The sequence below is a fragment of the Equus quagga genome, chromosome 13, assembly GCF_021613505.1.
Source record: "Equus quagga isolate Etosha38 chromosome 13, UCLA_HA_Equagga_1.0, whole genome shotgun sequence".
Classification (NCBI taxonomy): Eukaryota; Metazoa; Chordata; class Mammalia; order Perissodactyla; family Equidae; genus Equus; species Equus quagga.
In genome coordinates this window covers 39,308,544-39,332,474 of record NC_060279.1, presented here as the reverse complement: position 1 = coordinate 39,332,474, position 23,931 = coordinate 39,308,544, and the positions used below count along the sequence as shown (strand labels likewise).

The window sequence follows — 23,931 nt, the reverse complement described above, 5'->3', positions numbered from 1 at the left end:
CTTGGCAAGCTATGCTGTGGAAGGCGTCCCACGTATAAAAAAGTAGAGGAAGATGGGCATGGATGTTAGCTCAGGGTCAGTCTTCCTCAGTGAAAAGAGGAGGATTGACAGCAGTTAGCTCAAGGCTAATCTTCCTCAAAAAAAAAAAAAAAAAAATAGTCGTATGTTACAGAAAGTAGGGTGTGGGTTTTTGCCCAACAGTTTTTAGCTATAATATAAGTTTTGGCTGATATCTTCTAGTATTGTTACTTTTTACCCAGTCCTACCATGTCTCATGACAAGCTGTGAGATTTTATAAGATCTCACTTCCAATAGCTGTCCCAAGCAATTGAATAGGATCTCTACACTGAAACTGGATTTTAAAATACCTGCTCTGGGGTATGATGAAGATATCAGTCAGTTTTCTTCCTGGGATTCATAAAATGCAAGTCTTTCCTCATCTCGTGAGCAAATTAAACCAGCTGGGCAGTTGACTACAGAGCTCAAACATAAGCCACACATAAGGATCATTACCTCATTGAAGTTTGGATACTTAATACAGTTATCAAATCATTTCCCAGGTTCTTCTCCCATCACTGTCGTACTTTTTTTGAGTGTTGTCTTTTACCAACAAAACAATAGCACATGGGGCCAGCCCCGTGGCCTAGTGGTTAAGTTCTGCTTCGGCAGCCCAGGTTCAGTTCCCGGGCGCAGACCTACACCACTTGGTGGTGGCATGCCATGGTGGTGACCTACGTACAAGACAGAGGAAGGCTGGCACAGATGTTAGCTCAGGGAAAATCTTCCTCAAGCAAAAAGAGGAAGATTGGCAACAGATGTTAGCTCAGGGCCAATCTGCCTCAGCAAAAAAACCCTCAGCAGCACAAAAAACGCTTTGCTGCTGACTCAAGGGTTGTGCCACAGATTTGCATACTGTAGGCTTGGGGATTTCTTAAATGCCTTGAACATAATATCTATGAATAAAATGAGAGGATTTTTCTAATAATGTTTTGTCCAAACCAAACCTGACATTTTCATTGTCCTGTTAAAAGATCAAGTCTGTGAGATAATTTTGCTGTTTAATGTGAAAGGGTAAAGGGAACTATGCATACTTGAGGGCCCTGTATATCAAAGCCAAGCTTTCTGGTGGTGGTTCTTTTGCTTCCCAATAGTTTTCCCTCTTTGTTATGCAGTAGTTAGGAGCTGTGTTTGTTAAAATTTGCTTGTCCCTCTTCTGCTAAGTACCACCCAATGGTTATGTTTAACTTGACCATTGTGCTTGGTACATAGTAGATGCTCAATAAAGTATTTATTAGTAAATGAACCTCTTCTGTGTCTCATTTTCCTCATCTATAAAAGCAGATAATAATGCCTACCAGCTGCCTAACGGCATTCCTGGCAAACTCAAAGGTGCTTGCAGAAATCACTGGATACACAATCCCAGGTCCTGTTATTTCCCTGAGGCTTGGGCTGTCACTCCCCTGGGGAGGCCCAAGAAAGAGTCTTCCTCCTCTTTCGGAATCTCTTAGACAGGGCTCTGCCCACAAGGATCCTCTAAACCCCATCATGGAAAGAAGATGTCCAGACTGTCAGGGTCTCTGTTCCTTGCTGTTTTCCTCATCAAATAAACAGCTGGGGAAGGGAGAACTGCAGGACTAGTCCTGGCATCACAGGAACCCAGCCAGATTCAGGCAGACCAACCACCTTAGAGAGGGAGGATTAGGTTTATGAGTAGAGAGCAATTCCAACAATGATGGAAGTTACCCAAACCAGGGACATTTGTGCAAATGGCAGCCTTTAATACTGAGAAAGACCATGTAGAGTGACAAGACAGGACCAAACCTTCAGAGGGTGGCACTGAGCCAGCCTCTCACAGGACGCTAAAACCTGACCCAGTATGAGAATAAAGCAATCATTTATTTACATTTATGTTTGCCCTGGAAACAAAAGGAAGGTCTGAGGCCCAGGGCCATGTATCCCTCCTTTCCTCCTCCCTCTCTCCCTACCTCCTTCTCACCTTTTTTCACTTCCTCAATTCTTTCTCTTCACCTTGCCTATTCTGCCTCCTTTCCTTCTTTTCCTCTTTCCTTCCCTCTCCTTCCTTTTTTCTTCTCCATTTTCTCCTCATTCTTCCACCGTCTACCCATCTCTATCACTCCAAGCCCCACCTGCTATTTCTCCCCTGCCCAGCCGCTCAGCCCTGCCTCCCTCAGGTTCAGCCTCCAGGCTTAGGGTGGGAAGGCAAAAAGGGGTCCTCAGCCCAGGGAGCACTTGTTGGTGTTCTTCTTGTCACAAGTTTTCAGGTCAGTGCTGGGGGACTTGTTGCTGTTTCCCTAGATGGAGAAGGGCACAGGGTCAGGATGAGAATAGCTCGCTGGAGTCTGAGGCTATAAACAGTTTGAAGGGGACCCACCCTCATGCGAAGTCTTAGCACTGCTCCCCTCTTCAGTTTTTACTCCCAACATACAAATACATAGTGGGGCTTAGCCCAGCAGAACCAACTCACCGATCTCCGGCTTCCTGACTTGAGCAAGATGTCCCGGGCCAGGGAACTGAAAGCCTAATGGGGAAAGGAGAGATTGGTCAGAACAGATTGGAGGGGAAGAAAAATCTATCTTCCAATACGTCATCTCTTCAGGGGGTGGAGTGGGGTGTCTCTCACCTCATCCACATTCATACTGGATTTGGCACTTGTTTCGAAAAATCGGATTCCATGCTCCCGAGCCAACTGTAGGGAGTGAAATGGGAAGAAGAAAGTTGAAGAAAGGGCAGTAGCCAAGTCTTCTGCAATCTGACCTTATCTTGGCCCTCCCAGCCCTTTTCCAGAACATTGCCCAGCTTGGTCTTTACCTTATCGGCCTGCTCCTTCTGCACCTTCCTCTTGGCCTCCATATCACACTTGTTCCCCAGCAGGAGGCGCTCCACCCCAGCGGAGGCATTCTGGGAGCAAAAGGGTAAGATGAGTAAAAGTTGGGTCCTGCTCATCTTCACAGTCCTCTTCATCCTCCAGGTTCTACCCAATTCCCCCATCTCTCTGGGAGGGTCCTTACCTCTTTGATGCTCTTCATCCAGTTCTGAATATTCTCGAAGGATTTCTCATCTGTGATGTCGTATACTAGGATAATGCCCTGGGGGATGGCAGAGTTCACAATGGAGCCTTAGACCATATTCCCCTGTTTAGGCTTCCCACTGTCCTCTAAATGACCCTGCGAGTTCTATCCAGGAGTCTAATCACTAGGCCATGTGGGGTCCTCTGCAACCGACACTGTGCCCCCCATTTTTCCCTGCTCCAACCCCTGCCCCTCTGTACTCATAAACCTACATTCTACTGCCTCATGCCCTCATCCCTTGTCCAGACCCACACTTCGTACCATGGCTCCCCGGTAATAGGCAGTAGTTATCGTCTTGAATCGCTCTTGGCCAGCTGTGTCCCTGAAGAGGTGGAATATTTCATGCGGTGGGATAGAGGGAAGGGCTCTTCAAAGAGAGCATTCCCCTTGGCTAAGAATTTAGCTTTTTATAACAGTGTGGGGCTGACAGGAACAGAATCAGGAAACAGCAAAGGGGGAAAGGGATGAAAGACAGTTGGGCTAATACTGAGAGATGGTAGAGGCCTAAGAAACAAGATCTTTCTGGTTTATTCACTGGATGCTTACTCTGCCAAGCACCGCGTATGGATCATTTTATATGTATGTGCCATTTTATCTAATCTTCACTCTATCCCTGTGAGACATGTTTTATTATCCTTATTTTACAAATGAGGAAACAGATTTGGAGAGGCTAAATAACTGAGGAGGGTCATTCTGTAACAGAGCCAGAATTTGAGCCACAGCCTACTCTTATCTATTTTGTCATAAATCCTCCATTAAGCCTCTACCACTTAAACACCTTCAGGGGCTCCAGCTTCCTTATGACAGTCAAGTCAAACCTCTGCACTTAGCTTTCCAGGCTCTCCATAATTTAAAGAGAGTACTAGACTTAGAGTCAAGTATAATTCTGCTATTTGCTATTTAACTGCTTAGAGCCTGTTTCCACATTATAGCTCAACAGCGATTTGTTGTCAAGTTCAGAAAATGCTCTGGAGCCAGGAGAGGCAAGAGAGTTAGAAAAAAGCTGAAAATAGTTAAGCAAGCAGGAAGAGAGATGGAAAGACATCTGAGTTAGGTGACAGAAATGGATTAGAAGAACTGGAAGGAACAATGGGGAAAGGGAGAGAAATGAAGCAAAATGGAAGGAAAAAGTTTACAGGAAGTAAATGAGGAGGTCTGGTTAGGAGTCCTGGGGGATTCACTCACCAGACTTGCAGTTTGATCTTCTTCCCTTCTATATCCACAGTGCGGATCTTGAAATCAATTCCTAGGGTGGAGAGTGCACACATGTACGCGTGTGCATGTAAAAGTGTGTGGTAGGAAAGACTGGAATGGAGCAGCAGCAATGCCAGAAATTCTGAAGGGGAGGCACTTGAGAAGCAATCTTGTTGGAAGTGTAAAACTAGGAGAATTTTCTCAAAGCTGTATTTGTACAGCAAGCATAATTGTTTTTACTTAGAGTTTATGGACTTTGGGGGGAGAAGGTAATAAAAATTCTGCAGGGAGGCTTAGGGCCCTTAAGGGACCTTTTGAGTAGTCAGACATGCCAGCTGACAACTCTCTCAATTCAGTCTGTCTCCTCCAAAATATTACTTTCAGATTTCTGTTCCTTTCTGGTTTTTAGAACCCTCTACTCTCGGTACTCCACTTACTCTCCTGGCCCTATAGGGTAAAGAGTGAGGGAAAAGTAGCTGATGCCACTCTATGTGAATTAACTAGTAGGCCAGGCTTGGAACCAAGAAAGTCTGAGGCTGAACAAGATTCCTCCTGAGACTGAACTAGGAAAGAGGGGCATTTTTCCTTTCCCTTTCTAACCAGAATTGTCTAGAGACTCTCCTTGTCTTATTTCCCAGGCCAGAGGAGATTAAGAAAGATGGGAGAGGAAGAGGGGAGACAATGTTCTTGGTGGAAACTTGGGCACCTCCCCCAAGCCTGTTGGGAGCCCCAGGAAGGAGGCTGAGTCACCAGGCTGACTCAGAGACCCCAAAAGTCCCCTCTTTCCCACCTTCCTTACCAGGCTGACTGCATATTCATGATCACAGTCCTTGGGCCACCCTCCAGCACACTCGGCCACTCTGCTGCACCCTCCCTAACCCCCTATCAAGTTGAGGGGCAAGGAGACTAAGAAATAGATGGTAAGGTGGGGGATACAATGGGAGAGTTTGAAACTCAGCGGGACAGAAAGAGGGTAGCAGAATTGTGAGAAAGATGTTCAGGGAGAGGGGATACAGGAAATATGGAGAGTGGATCAAGAGTTCTAGGTGAATGGGGGTGGGGGAAGTGGAGCTGAGAGAGAAACAGAGAAGGGTTCATGTGGATTTGAGGAGATGAAGGAGAAGGATGGTACCAAGAAAATGAGGGGCTGGCCAAACTGGAGTTACCAGGAGACCTCAGAGAAGTTAGAGGTTTGGGTACCATCCACAGACATGTATGGGGGATGGGTCTGAGACAGGGCTGAGGGACTGGAGTTTAGAAACCTCTTTCTCAGGGGACTGAAAAGAGGGGTCACCAGTAATTCAGGAGCTGGAGGATGAGGGCATAGGGGAGTCCGGGGTCTGGGATATGGCCAGTGGGCTCACCGATGGTGGAGATGTAAGTGTTGTTGAAGTTGTCCTCTGCAAAGCGAATGATCAGACAAGTCTTGCCCACCCCCGAGTCCCCGATCAGCAGCAACTTGAAGAGGTGGTCGTAGGCTTTGGCCATGGCGGACACTGGGGGAGCCGGGGGAGGGGTGGGGAAGCGCCGGGCACTGGTAGGCGGGATTGGAGGGTTGGCAGACAGAGCAGCCGGAGCCCAGGCCAGGAAGAAGTTTTCCTCCCTCTCCGCCCAGGCTCCGGGAAGGAGGAGAGGCGGCACTCCTCTGGGCCCCACCCCCTGCCCGCCCACCCCTTTCGCCCGGCCAGGGCAGCCAGCCCAGCCTCCTCTTCACTGGGCTTTCCCTTCCCAGCCTAGGCTGGCCTACCTCTCTCGCCATTTCCCACAAATTTTTGCTTACTATCGTCCAGCTCTTGTGACCTAACTTTTCCAGTCTGAGGCCAGAGAAGCTGGAGTGAAGGGAAGTAGAAGATTAACCAAGATGATCGGTGGAAGAGGAATTTTAGAGCAATTAGGGGAAGGGAAAAGTTTGGGAAAATAAGGGTGACGGAGGGGATGGCATTGGGACTTAACAAAAACTGAAGGCTGAGTTTTGGAAGGGCTATTCAAGGGAGATAGAAGCTTTCTGGGACAGTTCTAGAATTCTGATGTTAGTGTTCCAAGCCCTTAGTTCTAGAATCCCCACTCCTTTTGAAAAAAGCGGGATGCCTTGGAGTAGGTTAGTTGTTGTGTCCGTCTGCCCCCTGGTGGAACACAGTGAAAATTAAAATTAATTATACACTGAATCAGCCCCACCTTACCCCAATACCAACAGCCACCAACTCCCCCGTCCGCCCTCCGCGCCTCCCCGCCCTGCTCGCCTCCCCAGAGTTCACCTAGACACATTCTGGGGCTTCAGATGAAACAGACTTCCTTCTGGGACCTTATGTGTGATTTATCTGACAAGCAAGCCCAGGAAGACAAATTGGGACTACAAATGTCTGGTCTCATTTTTTTTGATGAATTGTGGATCTTTTAACACAGCCCTGACCAGTACTCCTGATACTCCACTGAACAAGCTGTGAATATGTAGCCTTGGCAACCAGGAAGCTGAAGTACGGAAAGCATGGCTATAAAGAATCAAGTTTATTTTCGCCTTTGGAAAAAATTACTCAAAATATCTGCTTTTCTAATAGTGGGTCAATAGAATCGTCTTTGTATAACAATAGTGTACTGGTTGTGAGAAGGCATCTTTTGTCACTTCACTTATCCTTGTCACCTTCTGTGCCCAAGTTTGTCCCTTCTAAAACACAACTATTCGATCCCCTTTTGTCCATTCTCTCACCTCCCATTATGTCTTCAAGCTGTGTCACAAACCTTGAGTCTTCTCTATTTCTCCTCACTTGCCAAACCACCTCTCATCAGCCCTTAACTCTTCAATTTTCATAGATTGTTCTGATAAAAATCCATCAGTTCTTTTTCTTTTCATCTTATTTTGCCTGGATCTGGACTTTTTCATCCACCGTATTATTCTTGCTCACCTGTCTAAACTGTATTTATGCTGGTGTATATCTTCTTTCACTGGAATCTCATCTTGGTAGTACTCTCCTCTTAGCTCTCAGAGCTTCGGCAACAATGCCTTTTCCTCCATTTCCTCATTCTGGCCTTAGGTTTTGTATTCACAAGCTCTTCTCTCAGCCTAGAATGCTTTTTCCCCAGCATGTTGTATGACTGACTCCTTGTCTTTCAGATCTCAGCCTAAATGTCACTTCCTCATAGGTTTTTCCCACCCACCCAACAATAATGTGCTCTAACCAGTTCTGATTGGCTCATGAGGACAGATTGTGCATGTCTCTAACTCTGTGTTTATTTATTTATTTTTTTAAAGATTGGCACCTGCACTAGCACATGTTGCCAATCTTCCTCTTCTTTTTTCTTCTTCTCTCCAAAGCCCCCCAGTACATAGCTGTATATTCTAGTTGTAGGTCCTTCTGGTTGTGCTATATGGGATGCCGCCTCAACATGGCCTGATGAACGGTGCCATGTCCACGCCCAGGATACGAACCGGTGAAACCCTAGGCCGCCAAATTGGAGCGTGTGAACTTAACCACTGGGCCACAGGGCCAGCCCTTCTAACTCTGTGTTTAATGACGTCACACTGGGCATTTGAAATCAGCCATGGTGGGAGTATTTATACCACTGACATTAGCAAAGACAATAAATCAGAGCTTTCTTCCACAGAGCTGGTTGCTAAACTTTTACCAGCACATCTCTGATTGGAACTCACATGCTTTGCCCTATTCCTTTTCTCTGGAATTAACCAGGTCCCCAAATGCCATTTGGGTCATCTCATTCCTCCGTTATGACAAATGAACATTCTAAACCTTTGGTCATTATTATAGAAGATGATGCTTTGGTCTTCTTTTTCCTTTCTTCTCATTCCTTGTCAAAGGTGTAAATCCTGCCAAAATTATAAATCTTGGAAGGGCAGTGCTGGTGAAAATGGGAGAAAAGGATGCGGGAATGTAAACTGGCACAAACTTTTTGGAAGGCAGTTTAGTAGTACTTTGGACAACTTATTTAACTTCTCTAGGCATGACTTTCCTAAGCTGTAAAATGTGCATGATAATAGCATCAACTCAATAGAGTTGTGAAGATTAATTAACATATGTAAAGCAGTCAGAAGTATGCACATAGTAATCACTATATAAGTGTTTGATGTAATTATTGTTAGAGGGAAAGGAGTGGAAGGAGACAATTAAAAAAAAATTTTTTTTTAAGCTTGGCACCTGGGCTAACAACTGTTGCCAATCTTTTTTTTTTTTTTTCTGCTTTATTTCCCCCAACCCCCCGCGGACACAGTTGTATATCTTAGCTGCAGGTCCTTCTGGTTGTGGGATATGGGACATGGGACGCCGCCTCAACGTGGCCTGATGAGCGGTGCCATGTCCCCGCCCAGGATCCGAACCCTGGGCCGCCGCAGCGGAGCCGCGAACTTAACCACTCAGCCACGGAGCCGGCCCCCCAAAATTTTCTTTTAAAGATTGCCACCTGAGCTAACATGTGTTGCCAATCTTTTTTTCTTCTTCTTCTCCCCAAAGCCTCCCAGTGCATAGTTGAATATTCTGGTTGTAGGTCCTTCTGGTTGTGCTCTGTGGGACTGCGCCTTAGCACAGCCTGGTGAGCAGTGCCACGTCCGCACCAGGGATCTGAACCAGAGCACACAACTTTACCGCTCGGCCACAGGACTGGCCCAGGTTAAAATTTAACACTGCTTAACCCTGAGTAGGATGGGGGTGGCGGAAACATGAGGAGGACTTTCTTTTCTAATATTTACATTTCTGAATTCTTAAAAATGGGCAGACTAAACCAATTGAAAAATAGTAAAGAAATTTAAGAAGTCCCCACATGGCTCGGTCTCGCTGTTTTCAACTGTTAAAGTGTAGCAGGAAACTTAAAAAGTGTCTATTTATCCCCTGACAGAGATCAAACGCTGACGTTCTTAAGACAGCAAGCTCCCTCTCTCAACATGGCGACACACTGTGTCATGACTAACATTTAGAGACCTTCCGAAAATGGCAGCCTCCTCTCACCCCCACCACAGACAAACCCTGAAGAGAGGGACCTTCCCAAGATGGCGGCTGAAGGCCCGGGCGTCACTTCCTGCATGATGACGGATATAAGGAGCAGGATTTCCGCTTTCGCTCCTTTCCGGCGGTGACGACCTCTCCACGAGAACATGCCTGTGAGTTCCTTGGTCCAGGTTTCGGCGGAGATCTTGCTCTTCTGTCCGCAGGCTCCCCGCACGCTGATTTCGGATCGTAGAGGGCCTTCGTTTGCCCTCCGCACTTCTTAGGACATTAACCACAGGGACCGCAGAGGCCCGCGGGGCCCCCTGCATAGACAGGAGCAGAGAGCAGATAAGATGGCGGCCCAGCTGCGCAGACACCAGGGGCGGCGAGGGGCGAGCTCTCCCCGGTGTGTGGCAGTGGGAGCTGTTTTAGATCATCCCATTTTCCCCGTTGGTTTCTAAATCTCTGCCTTTCTGCCTCTCCTAGCTCGCAAAGGATCTCCTGCATCCCTCTCCAGAAGAGGAGAAGAGGAAACACAAGAAGAAGCGCCTGGTGCAGAGCCCCAATTCCTACTTCATGGATGTGAAATGCCCGGGTGAGGAGATAGCTTGCAGTATGGGGACAGCCCTGGACCCCAAGAACTGGAAAAAGGTGTAGTGTGAGCTGTGCCGTATCCTTAAAGCAGCCCTGGTTTCTTAAAATTCGAATGTGTGAGATGGGTACAGTTCTGCATTTTAGTGTCCAGAGTGATCTGCCATCAAAACTCCATATACAAACCCTGACATTTCTTTGTGTTCGGAAACAGTGGGATGATGGGCTTCTGCTTTGGTCGTTTTATGTACTTGTACCTGAAGGCAAGGGAGTGGATACATTGACCCCTTACTGACCGTCCCTCCCTGCCAAGTGGAGCATCCTCTTGACCCTTGAATAATTGTTGATTCCACTCCTTCCCCTTTCAGGCTCTGGGATGGTGGTTACTCGTTGACAAAAAAAAATCATAGGTAGTCCACATTGCTTCTGAGTTGGCTACATTAATACATACTTGGAGCCAGATAATCAAGTTTAAAATAGGATAGTAATTTCAAGAGTTTACATAACATGAATGTCTTAGCAGTTAATACATGATAGCATACATGTAAGTGAAGAAGGGCATGGAAAAAATATAACTCCTTCCTGATGTTTTTTCTAGGATGCTATAAGATCACCACCGTTTTTAGCCATGCACAAACAGTAGTTTTGTGTGTTGGCTGCTCCACTGTTCTCTGCCAGCCTACAGGTGGAAAAGCAAGGCTTACAGAAGGTAAATGGTTTAATGAATGTTGTGATTTTGGACTTTGAATCTTCTAGTGAGAGGGATCCTGTATAATATGTTATCAGACTGTCTTGTAAAGAGAGTTGGATTCCATAGTCTTTTCCCCAGAAGTATTACCAGAAACCATGTATTTCTTAATCTCAAATGATTACTGTCTAAAGCTGAGATGGATGGGTGATAAAAGGAGCTCCTTATGAGCCAAAGCTGATAATGAGGTCCTTAAGTGACTAGTAGCTAAAGGAGTTGAGAAAAATAGAGAGCTTTCCTGTGGGTAGATCATCAGGCATCATTTTGTTTTGTGGGAGTGGGCAGGGTAAGTAGGCTGCTGTCAGTTAACCTCTGAAACTTTCTTCCAGGATGTTCCTTCAGACGGAAGCAGCACTAAAAGCACCCTGAGTCAAGATGAGTGGGAAACCATCCCAATAAACACATTTTGGATACATCCTGTTTATTGTCTTGTTTTACTGCTAGGAAGTTCCTACCTCAAGTATTCAGGGGCAACCAGAAGAGTGGACTGCTAGAGTCATTTGGGGCAAGTAAGTGGCCAAGTACTTAAAAAGTACATTTGGGATATTTCTGTCCATGTAGGCTCATGGAGTAAATCTTTGGAGTTTGACTAAAAATCTGAGATAATATATAAATGGGATATTTACTTTCAGTTTTATGTTTTCTTAGAATTAAGAACTGACAGTTGATCTTCAAAACACAATCTAACACACCACTTTAATACAAAACGGCTTAGAATTCTTTATGAACAGTTCTCTGAAGCTTTCTTTGGAGGCTTGAGATGAGTCTAGGGGTTGCTGCTAGGCTCCGGGTCTAGGGCTAGAAATCTCCAGTCCCCTACAGTTGAGGGGACTCGTCCAAGCAGAGGTTAGTGCCTTATACTCCATAGCCAATGTTGTAGCCGACTTTGGGCTGGTGGGGGTTGTGGACTCACGAAGGGAGGAGGAGAACGTGTGGAGGTATAAGAACCTAGAAGTAAAGGAGGAAGGGAGGGAGATGACGGGTGAATAAAACATGGATATCTGAAGTTTTCAAAGATAAGGATGATTCTTTACCTGTCGGTGATGTGCCTAGAGTTGGTACATAGACAACTGGAACTGTCTGTATCTTGTTTAGGAAGGCATTGTATGCTGGAAAAAGAACAAGGGAGATGTCACCAAAGAGGCAGATCTGTTTTCACTGGAGGAAACCCTTAGGGGCAAAGTCAACTCTAACATTTAGAGATTTAAGTATTGCTATAAAAAAGTAGTAATGCTTCAAATTAAATAACTTCATAGTAATATACTTACAGGGAGTTTTTATTCCATGAGTTTTTAGAGGTATTTTCTTTCAATTTAGGGCTAAAAGATAGGGGAAGATGCAGGTGTAGATGAGTTGCTTGAATTATCTCTAGCTATGAATTTGAACAAAACTAGCGATTATATCAAGATTTAGCAGTGGTTTCCACTTCTGAGTAGTGTGTGTTTGCCACGTCCAGTTTATTTCTGCTTGGTAGTAGTAAGTTGAGTAGGACCTTTAATCCACTAGATGGGTAGGGAGTCTAAATCAGTTTCAACTGCTTGTCCCAAATTAGATGTGATAAACAGCTAATTTTCATCCTCATTTAGTTTGTGAAATAAAATGAAGGCAGTTTCCAAGTCAAAAGTCCACGGTGCTGAATGTAAGGACTCCTTACCTAGAAAGATGAAAGCTGTTGATGCCACCACCGCAAAGAGGGTAAAGAGGAGGACCTGGTAAGAACCCATAAACTTCTGGATGACACCTGACTCTTCACATGGAGCTATGCATTGGCCAGAACAAAACAAGATAATAGTTATACATCCAGGGCAGATGCTGCATTTAAAAACTTGGGGGTGGTCGTAAGTATCTAGCAGCACTCAAAACCCAGCCCTCTAGGAAATTGTTTTGCATTTTGCTAGAGTAAAAGTTGAACTGTATTTGGCTCCTCCACCTCTCTCTTGTTTTTTCTTATCTCCAAAATAAACTCCTTCAATTCTTGAACGTTTTATTTCTTTGTCCTAGCTTACAAAAGGGTATTTAAATCCTCTGCCACTTTAAAATGCCTGTTAACCTTTCCTGTGTACTTTGACATGCTTCCCTTCACCAAATTTGTGACAGTCTATGGTGATTGAACTTTTAATTCTAACACCTCTAACCTGAAATATTTCTTTGGATTACCAATGACTTAAATCCAGGCACCTCTTGTCCTTTTTTACTCAGGATGTCATTTCTTGGGAGCATTCTGATTTGTATATAACTTTGTCCTCAATAAAACTTTAGACTTGTGTCTTTGAAGCATATTTGGCATCTGCCTTTGGTTATTTCAAATTCTTCAATGCTTAAAAAATGAACTCTCCCTGCCCTGCCAAACTGCCTGAACTTCCAGGCCTTCTCCTATAAATTGTCACCAGGCCCTCCTAACTAGTTCCTATTCTGCATCCCTAGTATAGGCCCTATACCTCTGGACTCCTAACTGGTCTTACCTCTTCACTGTGCTCTTTCACAACTTCACACTGTTTACAGACTGTTTCACTGAAGAATAAGGTTGCTTGAGGTGCATACACTAAAAAGATTAATACTAATCCCTCTTCGAGTCCCACTGTTGAAAGTCCAAATAAAACTTAGGAGGCACATTACCCACTTTTCTAGCACCCCTTTGTTCTGGCTACCTTGAATTAATTCCTTTCTCTCCACTTGGGCCCTGTCTTTAATCTGATTTCTGCGGTAGGTACCATGCCTGGCATAAACCAGTAGGTGCACTTCTGCCTAGGTCAATGAGCTGAAGGTTGGGTTGGGTATTTGTATCTAACCACTCCCACCCACTGTGGTAGTACTGTTCCCACTGGTCCCTCTTATCTCCAAGAAGTTGCAGGGGTTCTAACCATTTTTTTTGCTGTGGGCAACTTGGGCAGTCTGGTGAAGTCTATGGCTCCCATCTCAGAATGTCATTAAATGCAAAAAATAAAATATGTAGGAATAAAGGAAACCAATTATATCAAAATAGAGAAAACCTAATTTGTGATATAGTTATACAGTTAGCAAAATGTTAAAAGGCCTAGTTTTGATACAGTAGTATGTGTGCTTTAGTGACAGAAAAGTATATAGCTTTAGGGCTGACAACTACTGTAATTTTGAAGTGAAATGTTTTGAGATGTGACAACTGGAATATGAAAACACTTGGATTCCATTGGTGACAAAGTCACACATACTGCTGATACTACTATAGTTTGTTGCCTATATTCATAATCAAACGCTAACCTTCAGTTAGAGGTTAATTGAAAATAAGATTCAATTTTTTTTACCAGTCAAGGTCATAGACACCTTGAATTCAATCCATGGACCCTTGTGGAGATCCATGACCCTAGATTTAAAAACTGCTCTAGGGACTGGCCCTGTGGCTGAGTGGTTAAGTTCGCATGTTCCGCTGCAGGCAGCCCAGTGTTTCGTTAATTCGAATCCTGGGCGTGGTCATGGCATTGCTCATCAAACCACGCTGAGGCAGCGTCCCACATGCCACAACTAGAAGGACCCACAACGAAGAATATACAACTATGTACTGGGGGGCTTTGGGGAGAAAAAGGAAAAAAATAAAATCTTAAAAAAAAAAAAACAACTGCTCTAGTAGGAAGAATACAGATGGGAGTTGCACACTTTCTAGTGATGGAACCTTGAACATCTCAATTTCCTCAACTCTTTAAAAGGGAAAAACCTCTACCTCCTTAGAGTTATGAGAATTAAAATAAAATGCATATAAATGTGTTTAAGATATTTATTGACCAGTACATATCAATTGCACATAAAAATAAAAACCTTTCTCCCATTAGGACATGTACTAGGGTTCAGTCTAATTCCTAATAATTAAGATAAAGACTGTCTCCATTGAGGGATGAGCAAATGTAAGTGACAAATATAAGCGGGATGGTTCTCTGGCTTTCCTAGCACCTGTTTCCATAACTTTGTTCCCATCCAACCCGAACCTGGCATCATTTCTAAACAGTAATGGCTGGAATCAGGGTTTTGGAAAGCTAAGTCTTGATTCTAGGGTTATCACCATTTGCCCATTGCCTGATGCAAAAAGACATGCTAAATACTTTAGAAGAAAATAAGTAGTACACTTATGAAGCTGACAAACTTATGTTAAACTGACATTATTTAAAAAAATTTTTTCTTTTGAGGAAGATTAGCCCTTAGCTAACATCTGCCACCAATCCTCCTCTCCTCGCTGAGGAAGACTGGCCCTGAGCCAACATTCATGCCCATCTTCCTCTACTTTATATGTGGGATGGCTACCACAGCATGGCTTGCCAAGCGGTGTCATGTCCGCACCCAGCATCCGGGCTGGCGAACCCTGGGCTGCCAAAGCGGAATGTGCGCACTTAACTGCTGTACCACCGGGCCAGCCCCAAAACTGACATATTCTTTTTTTTTTTTTTTTTTTTTTTAAAGATTTTATTTTTTCCTTTTTCTCCCCAAAGCCCCCCGGTACATAGTTGTGTATTCTTCGTTGTGGGTTCCTCTAGTTGTGGCATGTGGGACGCTGCCTCAGCGTGGTCTGACGAGCAGTGCCATGTCCGCGCCCAGGATTCGAACCGACGAAACACTGGGCCGCCTGCAGCGGAGCGCGCGAACTTAACCACTCGGCCACGGGGCCAGCCCCAAAACTGACATATTCTTAAATATGTAAGTTAAGTGTAGCATCCATCTAATGATAAAAAAGCTACCAGAAGGTTCTATTTTGAGTAGGCTTGGAATATAAAGATCCATGCCAGTTTGAGTAATCTTGGTCAAGTGGCTGAATGTTTCCCATTAACTAAATTGTGGGTGATACATTCTGTCTTCTTTCCTCCTCTAGATTAAAAATAGGAGCCTCCCATGCTCACCTGCACCAGACTTATCCTTCACAGCTCTCACTAGCACAGCCTCACTTTGACTGGTGAGCACACAGGAAATATTGATGAAAACAGGTGATGCCATCTGCTGGAGGGAAGTGAAGTTGACTACTCTTACAGGGTAGATGGCCAGGCCAGGCATGAGGGAAGAGTGCCTATGGCCAGAGACCACTAGAACTGGAGAGCTGGGGAAGACCTTGGAGAAAAGATAAAATGGCACTTGTTTGAAAGACAAAAAATCAGTTTTGTATCAATACATTCCAATTTTAAACATATACAGCAAGACACGTGGATTTCTAGTTCTAGCTAGCTGTCTGACAATGTCATTTACTTTTTCATACTTAGGTGTTTTGAAGGATAAGGGAAGCAAATGATGTGTGAGAATAAAATAGGCTTCAAAAAAGCTTTAAACTAGAATTCTGAAGATTGTTTTAAGATAGCACTGGTGGTATCTTCCAGATTGACAAGCTCCTGACCTAGATTTTGGACTCTGGGAGCCCCCCGGCGTTGTAAAGGGGACAGATTTTCTTCATTCTGTTTAAGAATTTCCTATGGTGAATTTTATTGAGGCATTCAGTAACTTTCCTTTACCCTTGGACTGGGAATGAAAAATCTCTTTTTCGAAACCCTGATTTGTTCTGTTTTGGTTCAGTCCTTAACATACCTCTAGCTTCTCAAGAACTGTATCCACTGCCAGTACTCTTATCTCCACGATGTCTTGTTTGTGTCTAAAAACCAATTCTGACTGGTTGATGTAAAAGGCTGGGATGAAAGGAATGAGGATTCTTTGCATTCCATTCTTGCTGCGTTCACTGACTAGTGTGGCCCACCCATAGACTGAGGTGTCAGCCATGCTGAGGGCCTGGAGCAGCTCCTCTGACTGGGGTCGAACCTTGATTAGGCAGACATAAAGCCCTGAAAAAAAGAGAAAAAACCAACCAGGAAGGTTCAAAGGCTCTACTGAGCTAACTGAATTAGGATAGGAAGGAAATGCAAATTTAACATGCAAATTCAAAAGAAAATGTGAACTCAGTTTTGAGTATTCAGTATTAGCAGTCTTGTATCCCCAATAGGGGAGGATACCAAAGAAAAAGAAAACAATCCCAGGAAACCCACAAGTGAACTTGTTGCTTAAGAATACCATTATTGGTAAATCAACATGTCAGGGAGTATTAAATAATATAGTGAAAATGGAACTTAGTGGATATAGAACGAGGTAGAGTTGCTGAGATCAGAAAAGGGTTTGTGAAAGAACGGCAAGCTTTGAACATGGTGTAATCACTTCTCTATCAAACCACATCGTGATGGCCTTACTTCTGTCAACAGTATTGTTTTTCTAGTTACCCACACAGAAGGCACATCAGCTGTCTTTTGACATCCTTTCCTTCATTCCTATATCCGGTCATTCTCCGAGGCTTGCTGACTCAGCCTTTGAAATGCCTCTGACGTCTGCCTCCTCTCTTAGTATCTCTGTTATCCTCGTCTAGACCCTCATCAGTTCATGCTTGGCTTATTGCAATGGCTCCATTTATGAGTCTCCATGCCTCCCAGTCTTCTTTCTTACCCATTCTGTATACTGCCACTAGATACCTTGAAACTGCTTTCATCTTGTTTTTGAAAACTTCTCCAGGGCTCTATATTGCCTGGAATGTCCTGTTCTCTTCATATCTACCTCATTCCTAGTCTTCCTTCTAAAGGTCATTTCCTCTCTAAAACCTTACTTTAACCCTCAGGTTTGATGTAGATACTCTTTTCTTTCTGTCATTCTAGTGTCACATGCATATCTTTATTCTATAACTAATCACCCTGTGCAGTACCAGAGTTAAAAGCCTTGTCTTACTTCTCTTTGTACCTCCAGTGCCTGTCTTGGTACCAGGCATTCTATTTGGTGCTCAACAGTTTGCTAAATGAAGCTTCCTTCAGTGGTTGCTCTTTACCCATAACACTGAAACTGCTTGGCAGTTGAGCGGAAGCTCTCCCATGATATAGCTCTATCCTAGTTACGTTTGACATGAATCGTCTCAGTTTAGATCGGTTGATTTATATAAAGTTATCCCAACATTGTACGTATTTCCACGTTCCACTTATTAATGCTATTCTTCTGCTTGGAATATCCTTAAGTTCAACAACAAACATTCAAACACTGTGCTACTTCTTGGGGATAAAAGATGAATGAGACATAATCCAAGCCCTCACAGAGATAACAGGGATTAATGAAGGAAATAGTAAATTATAATAGAAAAGCACAAGGTGTTATAGAGACGTGTTAAAAGTTTGTTGAATGGACTGAATGAAAATGTGGATTGAGAACGATTCCATAGTGATATAGCAGATGAAACTGGAAAGTCCAATAAGAAAGTGACAGTTGTACAAATGTGAAAATAAGGGGGAATCTAGATGCACCTGGTGGAACCTACCTTTCTCCATGCTGAAATCTGAATGAACATGAAAGACTTTACTTGCTGGAATGTCTAGCAAAGTATTACTGAACTGTACATGGCACAGCATGAGGGTCTCTGGAAGCAGTATTCTTGTAATGGCCAAGGCCTGACTTGGGGTGCAGGATCCTGATAAGCAGAAAAGAGGTAAATAGCTTTGTCACTAACAGGAATTAGTGAGGGGCTGGCCTCGTGGCCGAGTGCTTAAGTTCGCACGCTCCGCTGCAGGCGGCCCAGTGTTTTGTTGGTTCGAATCCTGGGTGCGGACATGGCACTGCTCATCAAACCACGCTGAGGCAGCATCCCACATGCCACAACTAGAAGGACCCACAACGAAGAATATACAACTATGTACCAGGGGGCTTTGGGGAGAAAAAGGGAAAAAAATAAAATCTTAAAAAAAAAAAAAAAGAATTTGTGAAAGGGGGCACCATTATATACAGGCAGATTGGTATCTAAAAAAACCAAGAAACAGGATCAGTTCTGCTTGGCTTGCTACAGCTGTCTACTTGCTAGCTCTGTTGGCTCCTGCTATAGTCAAGGTGAAAGAATAGTGTAAGACCCTGCCTCTGCTAGTTTGTGAATGAGTATAGTGGGACTTCCATTATTAATATCGTAGGTGGTTTCCTCTTTCAAAGGTTTTTGGAATTCATCAGTGGGAATAAGACAGATGACAGGGAAATTGGGCATCTATTAGAAATCAAAGCATTACAGTTGTGAGGTAGCTTTTAAGTCTTGGAAGGTTTGTTTTCCATAATCAATTGCAGTATGATTCAAGTCAAAGATCTCTAGAATTTCCTTACAAGTGGTGCCTTAAACAGGAGCCACATAGCCAGCAAGAAATGAACTGGCGCCATGGTTGGGTCAGCTGCAATGGATAGCATTCTAGATTAAATAGGAATTAGTGTCCTGTTAAGATTTTCCCCTGTACAGTTTCTTAATGGTCTCAGTTTGCTGAAGCTCTTTCTCAATTACCAACAGTCCAGTGACCATTCTCATCTTTTGGAGACTATCAGCAATGTCAAAGGAACTGTTTCATGAGATTTCATAGTAAGTTGGGGTTTAGGAAAAATTCTGCGGGGAAAAAATTGCAGTCTGTCTGTAAAATCATAAGGTAGACAACAGTGAGTGAATATGTTATGAAGAAACATTTAGTGCTTTGTAAAAGAACCTGGAAAATTTAAAGATTAAAATATTCCTATTTATATACACTTAGATTGTATTTGTAAGATTAAGTATCTAATATGAAAAGAAAATATGTTAAGTGCTTAAAAACTAAAGGACAAAAGGACAGAGTTAAAATTGTCTTAAATTTTATAGATAGTAATTATATTCTGGATTTCTCTGCTTGGTTTTGAGTGTTCTCTTGACTGAAAAAAAAAGATCTCAAGTTTATTCTTTCTTTAGGGAAAAAAAGGGAATAAAAGAATGTACATGGACTTTGGAGAGGGACATGTCTACCACTTCTGCCACTAACTTGTAACTTGTTACCTTGTACAAGTTACTTGCTCGTAGACTCGGTATTCCCATCTTTTAAATAATAATAACTACATGATGAGATTTTTAAATGAGTTAAAATACATAAAAATTCCTAACATAGCATCTGGAATCTATTAGGAGCTTCTTGTGTTTTAGTTTTCTTTCTTCCCCTTTTTTTGGACAGCAAATCATAGCCCAATACAGAACAAAAAGAGAAACAAGAATACACAAGGCAAATTTGCTGAGCAAGTAACATTTCAGATGTCACCTAGTCTAACAATTCTCAACTATGGGGAACCTTTAAAAGAATTGAATCGTAGGCCCTATCTCAAACTTATTAAATCTCTGGATGGAGCCTAAGAATCTATTTTCTAAAAATTTCCTTGGGCAACCTTGAAAGTTAGCCATGTTTGGAAATCCCTGGTCTAGGCCACTTCCTGTTTTCAGGCAGGGTTATAACTAGAAAGAAAATAGTGACGAGGTTGAGCCTATTTCAAAACCTTAATCCAGTCATAATTTCTGAGGTTTCATAGCTCTCAATGATTTATTTGTTAGGGTGGAGTCAATTTTGAAGTGAAAGGAAACTTGGATTGCTAATCCAACGGGATAAGTGAATTGAGGGAAGATGGGAAAGATGAGGAAAATCACCTAGACCTATAATGAGATTCCTAACCTTTAAGATTGACACCATTTCTGCCAGTGGTGATGAAGAGCTTGAACACAGTTGAATTGGGGGTATTGGTGAGGTAGGTCTTGAGGTCATAACTGAATGTTAATCTGGATGATGCATTGACCACCACCTGTCAGCAAACCAAAGGAAAATCTTAGATACATAAGTTCCCTAAGAATTTAATTCTCTCCCTCTCCACCCCTCATAAATTATTTAACCAAAAGCACCTATTTCACACAAGTGCAAATTGCCCTTCTAGTGATCACATATTTGAGAACCACAAAATCTGTTCACTTTTGAGAAGAAAATAACACTTTTTCCTAAAAGGAGGTCTTTGTCTATTTTTCCTTCTGACATACCTTCCACTTGTATGACTCCATATTAAAATGCCTTTGAAGACAATTGCAACTTTCTTTAGAAAGTTTTCTCTCTCTCTGTTTAGTTGCATATAATCTCAACCTTTTCTGAAACTTCAAAGTACTTTGCTTCTCTCAGTATACTTGTAATGTTCTGCCTTATATTGTAGGGTGTTTTTTTTTGTTCTTGTTTTTTTGTTGAGGAAGATTGGCCCTGAGCTAACATCTATTGCCAATCTGAAGATTGTCTCTGAGCTAACATCTGTGCCAATCTTCCTCTATTTTGTTTGTGGGACGCCACCACAGCATGGCTTGATGAGTGGTGTGTAGGTCCACACCTGAGATCCAAATCCTTGAACCCCGGGCTGCCGAAGCGGAGCACACGAACTTAACCACTGCACCACTGGGCTGGCCCCGTAGGTATTTTTTACTTGTTAAAATCTCTCCTATTAGTTTCTTTTTACAAATTTTTTTTAAAGATTGGCCCCTGAGGTAACAAATGTTGCTAACATCTTTTTTTTTCCTTCTTCTCCCCAAAGTCCCCCAGTACATAGTTGTATATTCTAGTTGTGAGTACCTCTGGTTATGCCATGTGGGATGCCACCTCAGCATGGCTTGATGAATAGTGCCATGTCCGCACCCAGGATTTGAGCCAGTGAAACCCTGGGCTGCTGAAGCAGAGCGTGTGAACTTAAGCACTCGGCCAGCCCCTCCTATTAGTTTATAAGTTCTTCAGCTTATAAACTAATAAGTGCTTATAAGTGCTTAATGATTACAATGAGAGATGATGATAATGATGACTCCTTTCCCCGCTAATATCTTCAATTTAAATGCAATATACTGTCCAGTCTCCTCAGCACTACCATAATGTGTTTTTTCAAATATTCAAGGACACTTAAAACCAAGTTTGTTAACGTTAAGAGCTCAGTGAGGAGAGGAGTTTTGTCTTCTTCATCTTTGTATTTCCAGAGCCTAACTCAATCGCTGACACATAACAGGGCTTAGTGAGTGTCTGCTAGTTAGTAAATAATTAAATGAAGATTGTACAGGATACACAAACTGGAATATAAGTGACCTTTTGAGCTCTGTAGCTTCTGACACCATAGCCCGTTCCCTCCCTTGCCTTTTGTGATGCCGTTTCTCCTTGCTTTTCTAGACCTAGACCCTTCCCTATCTCTTTTCTGGTGTCTTCTCATGCTACCTCTGTCCTCAACCCTCTTATCTGCTCATGATACACATTCTCTTTGGATGTTATCCAATTTTTCCCTCTCTACCCTTATAAACTTGCTGAAGTCACCCTAATTTACTTAGTAGTCTTCAAACACAACGTATACTTTCATTTGCCTTTGCTCATCTGTGCCTTTAGTCTAAAAAGCCTTCTTCCCTTTTTCTGCCAGACAAATTCCTAATCCTCAAGACTCAGTTTAAATGTCACCTCTGGAAAATTTAGCCTTAATGTCTAGGCAGAATTAGTGACTTTCATCTGTATTCTAAGAGCATTTCTGACATATCACTAGTAAAGCACTGATCAATTATGTTGTAGTTATTTATGCCATCTATATGTAATTATGTCACCACTAGATGTGAGCTCCTTAAAAGAAGGTACCAGATATCATGTGAGCATTTATTAGGCAATTTACTCATCTATAAAATTGGGATAACACTTTACTTTGCAGGGTTGTAAAGATTAAAAATGTTAATTGTACTGGATGTAAAATCAAAATTAAAAAAAAATAGATGCAAAGTGACAATTCCATAGTAGATGCTCAAAAAATGATAGCTGTTACATTTGAGGAATGGAAAGAGGAACAAACAAGTTCTTTGGGTACAGAGGAAGGAGACACTTCATGTGTTTAAGGGGGAAATAGAAAAGGCTTCATAAAGCCACCCTCTTCACTTACTCACCCATCTCACCTCCTCAAGAATATCACTCCAGCCATTCTCCCTACTCCTACATCAAATTTCCCTTCTCTAGTGAGTCATTCCTAAGTCATTATTTCTCCCATTTAAAAAACATAATCAACAAAACAAACTCGACTCCAACTACTTGAAGAGCTATCTAATATCTACTGTCTTCAAGGCCTCCTTTCCAATTCTCCAATCAAACTTTCACTCCCATCATTCCACTGAAGCTACTCAACAAGTCACGGGTCTCCATATTGCAAAAACCATCAGCTCAGTTTTCAGCTTACTTGACCTATCAGTAGCATTTGACGTGGTTGATCACCCCTCCATCCTTGAAATACTTTCTTCACTTGGCTTCCAGGACACCAGAATCTATGGGTCTTACTCCCACTTCACTGGTTGTTTCTTACAAGTCTCTCTTCTTGGTTCTTCTTCTCTCAGAGCTTTTAATATTGAAGTGCCCCCAGAGCTTAGTCCTTGGATCTTTCCTCTATTTATACTCATTCTCTTGGTGATCTAATGGCTTTAAATATCATCTCTATGCCATGGACTCCCAGACGTTTATATCCAGCTACTTCAACATATCCATTTGACATCTAATAGACACCCAATTTTACATGTCCAAAACTGACTGCTCTCTTCAGAACTGTTCCATCTACAGTCTTCCCCATTTCAGTTGATGGCAACTCTGTCCTTTTAATTATTTAATCAAAAACCTAAGGGGCCGGCCCCATGGCACAGTGGTTGAGTTTGGCATGCTCTGTTTTGGTGGCCTGGGTTCATGGGTTCAGATCCTGGGCATGGACCTACACCACTCAGCCATGCTGTGGTGGTGACCCACATATAAAATAGAGGAAATTAGTACAGATGTTAGCTCAGGGCTAATCTTCCTCAAGCGAAAAAAAAAAAAAAATAAGGTTAAGTCATTCTTTATTCTCTCATATGCTACATATAATCTGTCAGGAAATTCTATTGGCTCTACCTATAAAACATATTAAGAATCTGATCAACTTCTCACCACCTCTTCTGTTACCACCCTGGTCCACCATCATATCTCACCTGAGTTATTGCAATAATAGCCTCCCAACTGGCCTCTCAGCTTCTACCCTTGCCCCTACGTCTAGTACCAACCTGTAGCCACAGTGATATTTTAGAATATAAATCAGACTAGTCATACTTCTGATCAAGAATCCTAATCACTGTTTACCTTTATGTTTCAGTAAAGTTTGTTGACTGGTTTTATATCTGATACATGAGTATATTTCTTTTCCTAGGATGTCTTTTCTATATGCATATTCCCATATATGGAAATAGTCACCCTAGTTTCTTCAACCCTGGTATCATTAGGTTTACCTCTCGATATGTTTTCACCACTCCTGGGATGTCATGAAAGATTGTTGTTATTCCTGGACTCCTGGCCACTCCAACCCCAGTGACAATGTCTGTTTGTAAAATATTGTCAGCAGAAATCATCCATATCCCAGGTTCACCTAGGGAAAGATAAGAGAAAGCACTTGGCTTCTACCTTTGATATAAATTGATGATCACTCTGACCCTACTCAGAAACCAAATCAGTAGCCCATTCAAGTATAGAGATATCTCTTCCCAGGAGGAACACCCAGCTCTGAGGATAACTTTGTTTTTTCTGAATGTCAGGCTCCC

At 42.8% G+C, this 23,931-nt stretch overlaps 3 protein-coding genes across 3 annotated transcripts in view; 1 reads left to right on the top strand and 2 right to left on the bottom strand.

The window, feature by feature from the left end:
- Positions 1-1,757: 1,757 nt before the first annotated feature.
- On the bottom strand, positions 1,758-5,900 carry RAB13 (RAB13, member RAS oncogene family). The gene is made up of 8 exons (XM_046680276.1): positions 5,648-5,900; positions 4,275-4,335; positions 3,351-3,411; positions 3,030-3,107; positions 2,830-2,919; positions 2,642-2,707; positions 2,486-2,539; positions 1,758-2,312 (listed from the first exon to the last, which is right to left on the bottom strand). Exons 1-8 carry the CDS (start codon positions 5,769-5,771, stop codon positions 2,235-2,237), a joined length of 612 nt encoding a protein of 203 aa, XP_046536232.1. The 5' UTR covers positions 5,772-5,900; the 3' UTR covers positions 1,758-2,234.
- Positions 5,901-9,325: 3,425 nt separating this feature from the next.
- Positions 9,326-10,968, top strand: RPS27 (ribosomal protein S27). Its single transcript, XM_046681974.1, has 4 exons — positions 9,326-9,387; positions 9,701-9,809; positions 10,404-10,514; positions 10,883-10,968. The coding sequence occupies exons 1-4, from the start codon at positions 9,382-9,384 to the stop codon at positions 10,909-10,911; spliced, it is 255 nt and encodes an 84-aa protein (XP_046537930.1). The 5' UTR covers positions 9,326-9,381; the 3' UTR covers positions 10,912-10,968.
- Positions 10,969-11,068: 100 nt separating this feature from the next.
- Positions 11,069-23,931, bottom strand: part of NUP210L (nucleoporin 210 like) — a 91,984-nt gene continuing 79,121 nt past the window's right edge. Inside the window, exons 33-40 of the mRNA XM_046681945.1 lie at positions 23,623-23,759; positions 20,012-20,138; positions 17,839-17,988; positions 16,086-16,336; positions 15,413-15,617; positions 12,208-12,312; positions 11,588-11,662; positions 11,069-11,501 (exon numbers count right to left, since the gene is read on the bottom strand). Of these exons, the coding sequence (XP_046537901.1) occupies positions 11,401-11,501; positions 11,588-11,662; positions 12,208-12,312; positions 15,413-15,617; positions 16,086-16,336; positions 17,839-17,988; positions 20,012-20,138; positions 23,623-23,759 (1,151 nt within the window). The 3' untranslated portion in view covers positions 11,069-11,400. The remainder of the gene's footprint in view (positions 11,502-11,587; positions 11,663-12,207; positions 12,313-15,412; positions 15,618-16,085; positions 16,337-17,838; positions 17,989-20,011; positions 20,139-23,622; positions 23,760-23,931) is intronic.

Excerpts from the sequence above, each read along its gene's own strand:
- RPS27 (XM_046681974.1), top strand. Across the intron at positions 9,810-10,403 it reads CATGGATGTGAAATGCCCGG|GATGCTATAAGATCACCACC; the intron begins GTGAGGAGATAG and ends TGTTTTTTCTAG. Across the intron at positions 10,515-10,882 it reads AAAAGCAAGGCTTACAGAAG|GATGTTCCTTCAGACGGAAG; the intron begins GTAAATGGTTTA and ends ACTTTCTTCCAG.
- RAB13 (XM_046680276.1), bottom strand. The coding sequence starts at position 5,771 with ATGGCCAAAGCCTACGACCACCTCTTCAAGTTGCTGCTGATCGGGGAC. Across the intron at positions 3,412-4,274 it reads AAGATCAAACTGCAAGTCTG|GGACACAGCTGGCCAAGAGC; the intron begins GTGAGTGAATCC and ends CCACCTCTTCAG. Across the intron at positions 3,108-3,350 it reads CCTATTACCGGGGAGCCATG|GGCATTATCCTAGTATACGA; the intron begins GTACGAAGTGTG and ends GCCATCCCCCAG.